The sequence below is a fragment of the Telmatherina bonti genome (genome assembly GCF_933228915.1).
Source record: "Telmatherina bonti genome assembly, chromosome: 7".
NCBI lineage: Eukaryota > Metazoa > Chordata > Actinopteri > Atheriniformes > Telmatherinidae > Telmatherina > Telmatherina bonti.
Genome location: NC_136625.1, coordinates 26,273,295 through 26,288,186, shown reverse-complemented (window position 1 = coordinate 26,288,186; position 14,892 = coordinate 26,273,295). Strand labels below are relative to the sequence as shown.

Below are 14,892 nucleotides of genomic sequence, written 5' to 3'. Positions count from 1 at the left end.
AGACAGAACCTGACATTTGACATTTAAAACATCATTAATCAGCCTCTGATGCTTCAATTGACGCAGCAAGCACCAGCGGGGAGCAACATTCCAAACACACAAGCACTAAGAAGTGAAAACATACCATACATTTGTAAATGCCACAGAATATGTCATGTGGCCCTGAAAAACAGCCACCACTATCACATTCCAGGTAATTTCACAGTAAAACATGTATTAAACAATGCAATAAGAATCTGGATGGCAAAGACAGATGCTCAGAAATAGCAGCAGCCTCCACCTTAGGTGTGCCCAGCCCTGCGTGTGACATTACCTGCCTACCACCACATAATCATGATGAATCACTCTAGACCTTGCTACCGACTACGGAATGCACACATCGCCAACAATGGCAAACATCACCACGATCCACAACCTCTGTCCCTTTATCTTCCATGTTGTTCTGCCAGAATGCTCGCATATTTCTTTTTTTTTATTACATCACCACCTCTCTTCCTCTGTAAAAATCTGTTTGTCCTCTGTCCTTGCTTTCTCTATCTTATCCACATTTTTGTCTTCTGGGCCACCTCTGGTCTGTTTCTTTTGCCTGTCTCCAGTGTTTCCTAATACATCTCTACCATCTATTGTTTTTTTCATCTTCAAGGAAGACAAATAAAAAAGCCAGAGAGGTAAAGTAAACTTAACGACAGTGTAGGCAACATGCCCAGGACTTTACTTCATTATGATTGCATTCAACAGTATCAACAAGTTTGCTTTGTAGATGCATACATAAAGAAACATCAGATGAAAAGTAATTTACTAAAAGTTTGCATGTAGCAAAGAGTGCACATGCTGTTAATTTAATATATTAATTTAGTGCCTGCAATGTGATCTATCAAACCTGAGAGCAATTTTGCTTATAGAAACTTTCCCTGTATTTAACACGTTTCAAAAGGACATACAAACTGTCTGTGTACTATTGTCACATAGTGAAGGAGATGCAGAAACAAAGCAAGGAGTAGCAGAAAACATGTATTTCACCCTTGTGTGAATATTTTTGGGATGGACCAGGAAACAATCAACATATCAAATGTCCAACTTTTTGAAGCTGTTGGAGGAACTCAGGATGGATTTGGAGAGGAGTCATGCATACCTTTAAAAGACAGATATTGTGACAGCTGGGATCCCGCAGATGTGCTGTCCAAGTCCTACATGCCATGTGTCACTAGATGGTCATGGTTACTAGGTTCCCATACTCTCTGCAGTCATTAACTGAGACCAAACAAGGCTTATTTTTCAGTGGCTGGATTTCTTAGAGTAATAGGAGCAAATGATTGTGCCCATGTGTAAAATATCTTGAGTCAGCGCATGATTCGTTTATTTACAAAAAAATCTTCCGTTCTTCAAGTTGTGAACTGGTTTCTACACAGTTGGCTCGTAGGAAGGTCAATTTAGGAAATCCTTAGTAAAACTAAATAAAAGATATTACAAACAAAAGACTGTCATATTCATTCATGTTTTTTTGTTTTTTAAGGTGACAGTACACACACCCTTCATCTCCATGTGTTTTATCATATACAAATTTTTCTTGTGTTCACCTTCTAAAGTCTTTATATCTTTACAGTTTATCTGCATCATTATTTTACAAACAGCATTAGCTTTACCATAAATTTGCTCCCACATAGCGTTTCTTTGTGTGGCAGGCAGATTTCTTAAGGTCCTGTTTTTATCTCCAAACTCACTGAATACCACGTCATGCGCAAAACCCTCACTTAAATATGGAGTCTCAATCACATTCACACCTGCCACCCATTTACACATTCACTCCTGGTAAATCACCTGAAAAACTGTGATTCAGCCCGATGCACAAAATTGTATATTCCACATGCAAATTACTATTTGCAAATTGGATCTTAATTGATGTGGCCCATAGTGTAAAATTAAATAAATTTTATTGTACAATAGTTAAATTAATAGTAATTCTAAGGCAGGAGAAGAACATTTTTCATTGTCTCCAATATTTTCTTTGGTATTTACTTTTTTTTTAGGATAGCCTCTTTCAGCACATGAACATTGGGTGACATTTTTGGGAAGTATTTAATGTAGAAGGGGTATTACACTTCCACTGTGTCATAAAGTAGAAGATAATGAATGGCATCCAAAAAACTTAATACTAAACCAAGCTATATTACTCTCAGCAGACTGTTTTAATCCACTGCAAGGATCAGAGTGGGAAAGAAAACATTGTTTATCATTAGTTTTCTCCTAAAAATCAATACTGACAACATGGATGAATTACAAGATCCTGCAGTAACAAAGAGGATACTATTATCCCTAAACTTTTTTTTTCAAATTGCACAATGGTTACAAAATAAACCTCAAAGATTGCACAAAAGTAGAACTAAAAGAACAGAGTATGCTGAGTATAATGGTTCTAGCCATCAGAACTCCTATAAGAGCTGGTAAAATCCATAACGGTGAGTTTCTCTTATGATTTTCTAAGCAATTACCAATGTTCCCCCTTCACTTTGCTCCCTGAGGCTACTGTTAAAAGGAAAAAGTAAGGTAAATAGCATCTTGAGAGGCATACAGTGTAGTTCTGTAATACTGTAATAAATTTTTCTGTTGTTACAACCAGTATTGGCAGTTCACAGTACTTGAGCTGCAAGGTGGCAGATGGGAAAAAAGATACCAAGGTGAAGGTCTGAAATGGTCATTCTCTCCTTGATTTGTCTCATATGCAAACATCTGTCTGAACCTTTGTAGAGCTGCCATGTTGGACCCCTTCACTCACAACTGAGGCCTGTGACTGAAGAAGACAGCAGAACCTGTCAGACTTCAGGGCCTCCCAGAAAATGCATATGCATGTTTAATTGTGCGCAAAGAAAGATGGGAGGAAGGCAATGCATCAGGCATGAGTGAAAGAGAAGCTGTGGGAGAAGAAAGCAGCAGAAAGAAACAACATACCAACTTCCAATCAAGGCTATTACCATCCAAAACATGCAAGCTTAAACTAATTATCTAAATTAAAGTAAAAGCAGGATGTGAGAAAGGAAGGGTAAAAAGAAACTCGACCATGTCTTGTAGCACATCCAAAACCAATACATTAGCCCTTTCTTACTCTGACATTCTTTCTTTTCATTCGTACCTATTGTGACCCTCTCCTCCCCTCTGCTCCTCCTCTGCTACCTCTTTTCAGAAACACTATCTTCCCTCAGTAAATAACCATCTCCTGTCAGTCACCAAACACCAGCTGTTCTGCTTTAATGCTTATTTAAAAACTGAAGTTCAGCATAATATGACTGACTTATGATGCTGCAATCACCACAATGCTCAATAAATGTGCAACATATTTCAGTGATGACAGTGGATCTAACAAGATGAAAGCAGGAAGGTTTTACTGCTATACTGGTAAGTTTGTTTATATAATACTCTGGAAGAGTAAAACACATGTTTGACTAAAGTATTTGAGTGAAAAAAAATTATGATGAGTTTACCTACATTGCCATAGCAAGGAGCTGGATTGTTTCAAGCATTTCCTTCTTCTCAGCTATCAAAAATCATTTTGAACACTTGGCTTTGACATGCCAGCACAGTGCTGCTGTTTGTACTTCATACAATAGTTATTGTCTGCTTGAGAAGAAAACTGACTATAATTACAGATGAAAAGTAGCATAGAGAGATGGGGGTGCGCATTCCACCGACAAAGCCTTGGCATTTCAATAGACAGTCAGTCCAGTCGTGGGTTTAATTGTAACAGGTAGACTGAAGAGGATGTATTTATTTCGGACACAGCTTCCTGTCAGGTCTGTTTGCATAACATCTTCTTTGGTGACTGTTGTTGTCTCTCAAAAACGATTTTAAAGGAGTCTATTTTATGCAGATATTGAGTCGTTTTACTGCACAAAGACTTCAAACTATCTCAATGGAAAAAACCTGAAAAACATTTATTTTTAATTTCCTCAAATAAATAGAAATGTAAATCATAGTGCTTATCAAGCTTCCCTATCAATCCCTTTCTGCCATATATAAAAAAGCCTGACTGTTTGCCATTGTGCCACACATCAAGCGTGCATGTTTTCAGAAAATGAGACTGCAACTTCTGAGCCATTTTAGGAACCCAAATGACGTTAACACGCTTTTCCAATGTGTGTGTGACACAAAATAAAGTCCTTTTTTTTTCAAGTTTTCTTTGTGACAATGTAGGAAGGAATATTGTCCTGGGAATAGTGCTGTCATTTTATCCAACTGTGTCAAAGGTAAGTCTGGGCAAGATTTTAAAACATTACAATGATGCATAGTGGAGCACTTGTGAAGAAGGACGTGTTTCATTTTGCATTTAGAATGACAAATGTCAATTGATTAACAATAATGAGCTCCAAAAATGTATGTAAGCACCATTATCAGCGTGTGCAAGAGCAAAGCTGAATGTGTAGGGGAAAAATAAATAATAGGATATTTTGCTGACAGAGAGCAGAAATGTAATAGCAAAAGCTGCGGACCATGAATAAAAATAAACAGAAAATATCATTATACTACAGAAGGTAAATACTAAAACTTGATGGGAAATGTTGCCATGCTGACACAAGCGAGGTGGGTGGAGAATGCTGCTCATTCCTTTGGGACAAAAAGAGGAGGACAAGTACAGAAAGAAGAGTAGTGGGAGAGGGTTATTTTATGCATGAATTATGTTAAAAGAAGTTTAATGGAGAACAAACAGCAGCAAGAACTGGGATGTTTTGGAAGTTGGTTATAAGGTTTATGTGAGTTCAGAGGAAGAAAACACAAAGGCCGTCAAGATTACTTCCAAAACACAGCTAATGTAAAAGGCAAAGGCACCACTGAGGGCTAAATTACTAAGGAGAAATTGAGTTTCTGTAATGACACAACCAAATTTACGCTTCAAGGAAACAGTAGGCGACTTGCAATCACACTGCTTGTTCTATAGAAAATACAGTCCAAATAGCCCATTAAGCTCTAAGTACACACAGTTGCATACACAGAGACAAGAAAGAAATCACTGAAAGTATGAGGGCAGTAAATCCCTGGAGAACAAGACCTGCAAGACTTATTCATGGCTTGCAAAAGTCAACATTTGTGCAGGTGTTAAAATATGATTGTATTTGATCTGATTACTAAAAAGAAGATAAATAAGAATGATTCCAACAGTTTAATCACATATTTTACTTTTTAAAAATGTAACCCATTTATAGTATACTAATGAAAAGATAAAAGACCAAAACACATAAATGAAAACCAAGCGTCCAAGTGCCACTAACAATGCTTAGGTCTAGCATGAATATTTTTTTTTACAAAGCCCTGACTCTTTTCTCTTCATTATGTGAAGCATTTTTGAGACTAAATTCAAGTATTAGCTGTGCCGGCAACATTGAGCTTAAATGATGTAGTCTGAGAGAAGCGCTGACAGAATGGAGCCCTTCCGCTGTAGTCATTGCTCTGCTTATCCCAGTCACTCATGAAGAGAAAAAAACAATAACATCACCACATGATGCCATGTTTACTCAAAATCATGTAAATGTTTAATTGATTAGCCCAAGACTTTGGGCAACGAATTTTCCCTTTCAGCCAAATCGAATGTTACACAGGTTTGATGTGTTGTGTTGAATGTTGTGTCAATCATCAATCATGAGTTTGAAACTACATTTTCACTTTCATTTGCTCTCTCGCAGGGCTTAGTCACATAAAATCCTCAGTTAGCTTAATTAATTCAAGCTAAACATAAAAAGAACTTTAGGTTAACATTTAAAGTAATTTGTTAAAAGAGTCAATTTAATATTTCACCAAAACTCCACATTTTTTATGATCCTAAATTGCTCCTCAGCAAAAGTGCATTCTAATGACTGCCAAAATGCATGAAGCACCTCTGTCACCGCTGCTCTTTGGTATGTAATAAGTTGCTAAAATGGATTTTGCACAACCAATCAATGCTATGCAAAAACATATTGTTCACAGTTTTAGAATATAGCAGAGGTACATTTTATAAATACATAAACTAAACTATTCAAAAATGCCACAAAAGAGACAGAAAAGAGAACAGAGAACAGACAAGGAAGAGAAGAAAACAGAGGTCAGTGCAGTCAATGAGAGTTAACACTCCATAGTGACTTAAAGCTCAATATCAGTTTTATGAAGGAAGGAAGAAAATTCCTTTTGAATTTGAGTCATCTGTGCAGCGAAACTGGAATATTTGAACTGACATTCAGACATCTCTACCTCCCATCTAATGTGTTTCTGCCAGAAGGAAAATATGAGACCAAGTCAGGACAAAGACAGAGCAAGTTGGGTGCAGGATAGCCATAGACAGAGGAGATTACACTTCTACCTCATGATATATGAAAATTAAAATGTTTCTTCATGGACACAGCTTTCAGTTTGCCTTCATGTTGTGACCCTTTTCATCCCGAGCAGCAATAGCTCCAGGTACAGCAGATGCATTATTCTACACATGCATGCAGTCATGCTTAAAAGCATGTGATAAACTCAAAAACTCTTTCCATCCCATCAGTTTCTCAAGCACACATGCACATTTATGTTTTTATTTGCTCTCAAGGTATTCTCTCTTTTGCTTCTCAGTAACAAATGGAGTTGCTTTGAAGAAAACTATGACACAACTTACCATGGGACTTGTAATGTAGCACTGGAGTTTCATTTTGAGCCTAAATCTCAGATATTCCACAGTCAAAGCAGCTAATATTGGAAAATGCGTGGCTTTTCATGGTTTTACTGAGAAGGATGGAGAAGCAGCAAAATATGTCTTTACATAAAGCCATTTCAAAGCATATTGTAATGCTTTGGAGTGACTCTACAAGAGACCCACACAAGTCAACTTAAAAGAAAGATGAAGGAGATGACTCAATCGAGGCTGGGCTAACATGAAAAGAGCTTTGTGTGTGAAAATGTTTGTGTGTGTTTTTCTTATTTGGCTAGAACTGAATGCGGTACAATGTTGACACAATTTATTCTGTGTACAAATACACTGCAGGCTAATAAGTTTGCATCAGAATTATAATTAAAACAGAGTGCATTGGTGCATGTTTTCATAACTTCAGGCTTTATCGTGACTCACAACAGACCAGTATATTTATAATAAATGGTTGCAGAACCTTTGTACATAGAGACAAAGATAATACTACTCTTATACCAACTTGTGGAACACAGCATCTCTGTTTAATCTGTAAGTTATTGTTCCACACAGCTCTGTTCTGTCGAACTGACTGAGGGCAAACCATTTCAGGATTCATATTTTTTGTGCAATTTTCTGAGAAATATTATATTGAGAAATTTCTCTTGATGAATACAAGCCCTCCATAGAAGTTCAGTACCATTCAATCTTTTATAGGTACAAGAATCAGCTTTTGCTGAAACTACTTGTGCAGTTTTGTTGTCTTTAATGAAATGGTATCAACAGTATACAAGCTCCAACAGAATCACCAACTGGAGAAGTTTTTACTCAACCGAAAACAGGTGTTTTTGATTGAAAAATTTTTTTTGATTTTTGTTCCTTTGAGTTGTGGCATTTTTCCGACAGTATAACTAACTAAACCACCAGTGAACAATTCCTGAAATCAGACAACTTTCAGGTTGACCACATGATATATCACAGCTTAATACAATTAAGCGGGTCAACTTTAGAAGAACAAGCAGTGTTTCATAAGATCAGCAACACAGACAATAATAGAATACAGTCACACAATCTAAAAGATTATTATCATACTAGTCTTACTGTCATTTAAGAAAAAAAAAACATTTTTTTCTAAAATTTTAACTAATTTCCTCATGCCATACAGAGTCAGCCACCAACTTCACAGATGTGAACTTCCTGTATCAACATCACAGACAATACCTTTCTCTAACCATAGCAATGCTTTCAGCTACAAAAGAAGTGTGATACAGAAAAGAGCAGCAGTGTGTCACAATGTGCTGTAGTAAAATGAGAGGACCAGAAAGCAGGCTCACAGGAAGGAGAATGGCAAGTAAGGAAAAAAATAACTTCTATTTAAACAAGCCAAAAGCGCTGCAGTGGCCAAAAACACACATCTAAAACACAAAGACAAGCATTGTGAGAAAAGAACAATACTCAGCTGACAAAGAAAACTAACTACTTGCACACAAGAAGAAAAGATGGCAACGATCAGACAGTGCATGAAGGAAACCTGGAAAAAAAAAGCTGCATTGGTGAGACATTCAGCAAACGAGAATTTTACTAGAACACAGATTCAGTATATCCAGTTTCTTCAGGTGATCTGGCCAAACAAACCCTAACAACGGATATTCACTAAGACCATAATGGAGCTGATGTTGGATGTACAAGGATAATCATATATTTTCAACCACCTGAAAAGCAACACAGCTGCTGCAGCCAAAGTAGCTAATAAAGTGGGTAAAAGAAAACAAACACAATGAGAGGGGGGAGTGCTGACTATTTGGATGTGTTAATTAAAAAACTGATCAATATCACTGCCACCCCATAAAAGTTGATCGATCATTTCTGATTGTTTGTGTAATTAAATGACCGTGCTTGAGGTTGTAGCCTTTTCTTGAGGTATTAAGAAAGTTTCAACTCATTAAACCACCTGTTTTAAATTTGCTTTACATCAAACAAATGGAAAAACCAAGAAGGGATTCAAACAACTTGGTGCTTATTGAAGATTTGTCAATTGAGTTATGTTTGCTCAGCTGAGCAACATTCCACAAGCTTCCTACATTAAAACTGTGTTTGTTACTCATTTTGATGCCACACCGACACTTGTTATGCAGGTCAACCTGCAGTGTTCGCATCTACACTTCACAACCTTCCATTCAAGCCCTGGACACCATGTGACAGCAGCGTTTTGCTTTTGTGTTTCCAAATCCAGGTCCTTAGGACCCTCTGCCCCACACTTTTTAAACATATTCCTCCTCCAAAACACCTGAGCCAGATTACTGGACTTTCTCATCAAGTTTTTTGTAGCCTGTTAATGAGCCCTTTATTTCATTCAGGTGTGTTAAAGCAGGGTTTCCTATAAAAAAAATGCAGTGCAGTGGGTCCTGAAGATCTGGATTGGGAAACACTGTTTTAGGGCAACGAATCCCAAGCCAGCAACTGGGAAATTAACACACTGGCTGTTTTGGGGACACACTATTCATTAAAAAAAAGAGTTAATTGAAAATTATGGAGCAAGCGCACGACAGAGCAAAAGATAAAACACAGGTCAACATCAGACTGGTTTTAACTCACTGGAAAGCTCAGAGGAGAGACAGGATGCAAAACAGATGCCAAATTAGCCGTCATTAGGGCTTTAAAGTGTAAAAATTTCCCAAAATTCAGTGGTGCTGCTTTAAAACTTGAAAATACTCTTTAAAAAGGTGTAACTTATTACTTTATTTTAGTTTTAGATACATAAGATTAATGTAGATATCAATACGATCTTCATATGATGAACTTTGGTGAGTTTCTTGTATGGCTTACACAGTATGAAAAAAAAACAGAAGATTTTCTGTTTTTTTAAATATTGCTTGTTTTGTTATTTTAATCTTTTGGCTCCAAATCTGGAATAGTCAGCAAGGAAAATCTCTCATGGCAATGTTTTTTCCTCTGAGACAAATGACATAGTTGGTTTTGGACTTAGACAGTTGGACAGAGAGCCTTGTGATATGACTAAGTAAGAGATTAACCATCTTTGTGACACAAAAAATCCAGATGAACCTAAAGTTACCCCACTAAGCCAATAGTCCTGCTTTCGAGAAATGGCTCCCAGGTGTGACTGCAAAACCTGAAGACAGCTACTGCTGTCCCTCAGATTTAGTTTTATTATATTAATTTTAAGTTTCATTTTATTTGTTGAAATAAGATCTGCCCAGTAACCTGAAGTGCTTTACTTTGAGATCTTGTGATTAAAGTGAACTTCCATTACAAAATGGAAGTTATGTTGTTGGCTTTTGTTTGTTTGTCTTTCTTTTTTTTTGTCTGGGATTTGGGGTTTGTTTGGGGGTTTTTTGTTTGTTTTTGGTATTTTTTTATGTATATACTTTAAAGTTGTAATAATTAGATAGAAATAATCGGCCATAATTTGCAGGACAAATTTAAACATTGAAAGAAAAAAATCCAGATGTGTTGCGCCAATGCCAAAAACCTATGGGAAAAACTACACTTGTTATAAGGAAAACATAAAAACAACAAGATTATCAAATTATGAAACATAAAGACTAAAAGAGATTTTTTTAAAAATTAAAAAAAATTAAAAAAACACAAGAAACAACATTTCCCCCAAAGGGAAAAAAAACTCAGTGTTGAATAACATGACTTGAAAGGTTGAATTTCTCAATCAAGGCTCATAAAATTCAGCCCAGTGGTATTTGTGGCAGACAGATGGACAGAAAATGTATTAACAAATGATCAACATAGCAAAAAGCTTAAGGATAGAAGTTTCTTATTGTAGAAAATCTACAGTATATTTAATATCTTGTTCGGTTTTTTTTAAGCACATTTTTTACTTTCCTGCTCCTTTGCTATCTTTTTCTACTAATTGCTTTTTTCCCTCTGTGGATCAGAAGTACTTCAGTTCATCATTCTTTATTAATTTAAAATGACTTTTTAAAAACAAAAAAAAACTATGGGGAATGTGTACATTCAAGGTTGCAAAGTGTCTCAATGTGTAAATGTCATTGCTATAGTGAGCTAATGAGTGCATGAGGCTGTCCCTCAGAAGTCAGCACTGCATGCAATGTTTATCTACCACATATTGAGCAGTGCTGACCAGAAAGCCCCAGTGGGGCTCTTGGACCAGCTGGTGTAATTCTGGCAAACACACACTGCCCTAAACATCAACATCTCTCTGCCTCAGACACAAACAAACACACAACAAACAAATGAGTCACAGCACATATATTATCCTACAGCAGGTCCTCCATTTCACTCCTCTCCTCCACCTTCCGCCTCATCAGACATATTATAATTAGCTGTGCTGAGTAATTAACGTCCAAATTGGGACTTTTCATTTGCATATCCACTCTAATTTGCATATAATTCCAGGAGCGTAAACACCTAACACTCCTCCACTTGCTGCACCTGCCAGAACGAAGCACAAAGGTACTCAAAATTTTGAGTCCCAAACATCTCATACACTGAGCATTTTAGACACAACAAATTTTTTGTATCATCCAACAAAAGAAATTAAGGTTGAGTTAGAAATATGAGGGTAAAGTAAAAACAGAGGTTAAAGACACAGAAAATCTGAAGAGGCTTTAGAAAAAAGACACCGCATAAGTGGGATTGTGAAGGGGTCTGTAATAGAGGTACCCACAATAGAGCAAGAATGCAACTCTTTGGAAATGAGAAAAGGCAAAGTAAGACAGAGAGTAGACAGCCTCCCCATTTATACATCTCACTTAAGCCCATAAACCTTTGGAATGGAATCCATGACTGTGAAGAGAGAGAGTGCAACAGCAGGTCTGCAAAACCAGAACGAGAGCTGTTCGAGCATGGATGAAAAAAGTGAGGAGGAGAATGACGAAACATTGCTCTCTGTGGCATTTGCCCTCTGAATGGCATCAACTCAACAGAGCAGAACAGCCACGAGTGATGCCGAGTCAAAGTGAGAAAGAGAAAGGCAGACAGACAAAACACCACTGAGAAGACAGGGGGAAGAATGAGAACAGAAAGGGCGTGAATGACAGTAAAGAGGAAAGCAGCAACAGAACGGCCATTGCACTTCCCGTCAGACATTGTTTCACCACTCATTGCACAGAATGAAAACCTGAGTTATGCCTCTACGTTCCACATCGCTCTTAGGATTTATGTTCTAAGGTGGATAATACAGCTGCATGGCTCTGTTCAAAAGACACCCATAAATCTGATCTTATTTTCTTCCTTTCCCCCCACTTTCTTTTCCTTTCAGCACCTCTCAAATCCTCTCAGTCAGTCGTCTTTGTCACTCATCTGTTTTGTTCCATCTTATGTAAAGGAATTCAGCAGAAGGTCTTTCTCTCACTTACATTGCATACTGTATTCTGCTGAGCTTGTAAAGCCTCTAAATACAAAATCTGCACACACAAGAAAAAACATCAGTCTGTCTGCCTTACACAACAGCCAGGCACCACTTGGAAGCCTTCATCTATCCTCAAAATAGAGAAAATGGCTTTACTTAGCAATACAGAGTCTTACTGATTATTTGAAAATAAAATTATACAATACTGAGTTGCCATAGGTCAGTTGTGATCCGGCAAACTAGAGCAGGCCGGCAGCCAAGCTGAAAAATATGGAAAGGCCCGGTGGGGATGTACAAAAATCGGAATATTTTTTATTTAGATCCAATGAAAAAAGGAAGCTTGCCAACATGTGCAAAGTACTACCACCATAAACTAATATAATTAGGTCTGCAATTTTCTACCCATCAATTTCCTATACCACATTTCTTATTCAGGGTCACGGGAGGTCTGCAATATTTATGTTAAACTTTTAATTATTCTTATTTTATCTTACTTTTTTTTAGGCCTTTTTTCCATCTTATAGAGGCAACACTGAAAATTTAGATTAATTTGAATTTATTAGAAGAAAACGTATTCTTTCTCAAGTGAATCTATTCTTATACATTTCGGTCTACCTACAATCTAATCATTATGCACTGAATATCTATAAATAATATTCTCCAATAAACTGCCAATAAACTACACACATTTCATGTACTTCTCTATAAAATAGAGAAAAATAGCAGAAAAAAACAGTTAATGGTAATTATTTTCACAGTGAAAGCGTTCAGCCTTTTGTGCCACAACTTAATATGATGACAACAACATGTATTGTTAATTACCTCCTATTAGAAAGCATTGTGAGACACCAGAGCTGTGTGACAGCCTTAACATATTTTAGTTGGGGTTTTTTTGTGTTTTTGTTTTTTTTTAACAAAACACATTGATGTCATATTCATCATAAAAGGTAATGAGCTAGGCGATTAGAAAATAAAAACTTGCAAGCCTGCACTGTATACTGAATATACAGCATATATGTCACAAAAAAGGGCTGAGTGTATTATAGTCGTCATTAAAAGCTAAATGAAACGCTGAAGTCTCAAAACAAAAAAGAAAGAAAAATAGCTGCTTCTCTAAACTTAATCTAAACATAGTCAGCGTTCCCTCTGGCTCTGGGCCATATGGAGGACTGTTATAAACAGCAAAACTAATGATAATGTTTGCCTGAGTGCAGCCAGCCAGCCAGCCCGGCGCTTTCACTCCTGAGACCCAATTAATACCACTGTAAACTACCAGTGCCCTTCATTGGGAACACCAGTCACCGCTGTTTGTGTGTTTATTTATGAGCGTGAAAGAGTAAGAGAGAGAGAGAAAGAGAGGAAGATGAGCATGTTTTACAGAGTGAGGACATGAATGAATTCTGCACTCTAAGCATGACTGCCCTCTCTAAGCATTAATCGATTATTGTACTCAGACATCATCTTCAGCTCGCTGCTCAACCAGCCAATCACAACATCATAACTGCTACAATGTCACATTTGTTGGATAGATTATTCACAAGCTTGTCCCTCCAAAATAAAATCTAATAGAGAGGATACCCATGTCTTATAGTTTAAGTGTTTCATTTGTAAAGATCTGGCACTTTTCGTGGTCTTTTGTAATATTGAATATACAAAATCTTGACCAAAGAGGAATTATGAACAATCATCTTCGGCCTTTGCACGATTTTTTTTTTTTTTTTTTCAAAACTGTCTTTGTTTTTTGCCTTTGCCATTATTTGGTGTCTTGTTTTTTGGTTTTTTTGGGGGGGTGTTTTTTTTTTTTTAGTCTGAGTATGGAAGTTCCAGGATCGTCAGGATGGGGTCAGCATCACTACGCTTAAAATTTCACACTTCACTTAGACTTTCCAAGAGGACTGTTCTATGGTATTTATTTTCTCTACATCAAAAAACAAAAAGATAAAAAGCAAAGCAAAAGGGGGAGGAGGAGGGAGACTAGTTAAACCATAGTAAAATGTTTCCAGATGTACATTCTCTTTAAATATATCACAAGGGTTCATTTAATAACTAATTTAATAACTTATGTAATGTTCACTTCCTTCTACTGAAACTGTTTGGGGTCCCATAAGGGAAGGAATACCTCCCACTCTGAAACCTGTCACAGCACGCAAAAACTTAACCTGATAGACTAAAGGAATATTTTTTTTATTCCACTTATGTATGCTGTACAACCCACAACAATATCTAGTCTATTGACATGTTGAGCTACTGAGCTATTGGGTAGCTCCACATTTTTTGTGCTGAACATCTGGACTGTTCACTGCAACTCATACAGGACATATAATAACTAAATAATTTAAAATTCGTCTCTGAAGTATTACTTTAGAAGTTATACACGGAGGAACGCATATTCATAACAGTCTCGAAGTTGCCCGCACCTTTGTCACTCCACGTGCCAACTTGTGTGGCCAAACTCAAAACCTATAATAAATATAGATATATATTTCACTACTTTTTTCTTCTTCATTATCACCATCTTCTTCTTCGTGTTCCTACCTTTTCCGCCGCAAGCGAAGGAGTGGCAGCAGACAAGCCAAAGCAGTAAAAACGGGACCCCGAGTATCTGCATGGTTTACCGAACCGTGGTCCTCTCTCCTCTAATGCCGACTCGCGTCCTGAGCGCGAGGGTGTTCTCAGCTGGCCGCTCGCGCAAGGCAGTGCTGTCAGGTAGAGAGACTGTCACTGATACCGAAAGTGAGTAAAGAGAGAGAGAGCTTTGATGGTGACGCTGAGGTTCAGATAGCGTCAACTAAACATGGCTTCCGGTTGGGATGTTTCACAATATAACACAGCTGAGCGCTAACGTCGCCTAAAGTGAAGAAAAGTCACCCCCAGGAGGCTGTAAACAAAGAAATGGAGAATCAAACAAATCTTGACAACGGTTTGT

At 37.2% G+C, this 14,892-nt stretch overlaps 1 protein-coding gene across 1 annotated transcript in view; it reads right to left on the bottom strand.

The window, feature by feature from the left end:
• clstn2a (calsyntenin 2a) overlaps positions 1-14,574 on the bottom strand; it is a gene marked incomplete at both ends in the record, with an annotated part of 177,969 nt that extends 163,395 nt beyond the window's left edge. Inside the window, one exon of the mRNA XM_079244427.1 lies at positions 14,502-14,574. Coding sequence (XP_079100553.1) covers positions 14,502-14,574 — 73 coding nt within the window. The remainder of the gene's footprint in view (positions 1-14,501) is intronic.
• Between the last annotated feature and the right edge of the window lie 318 nt (positions 14,575-14,892).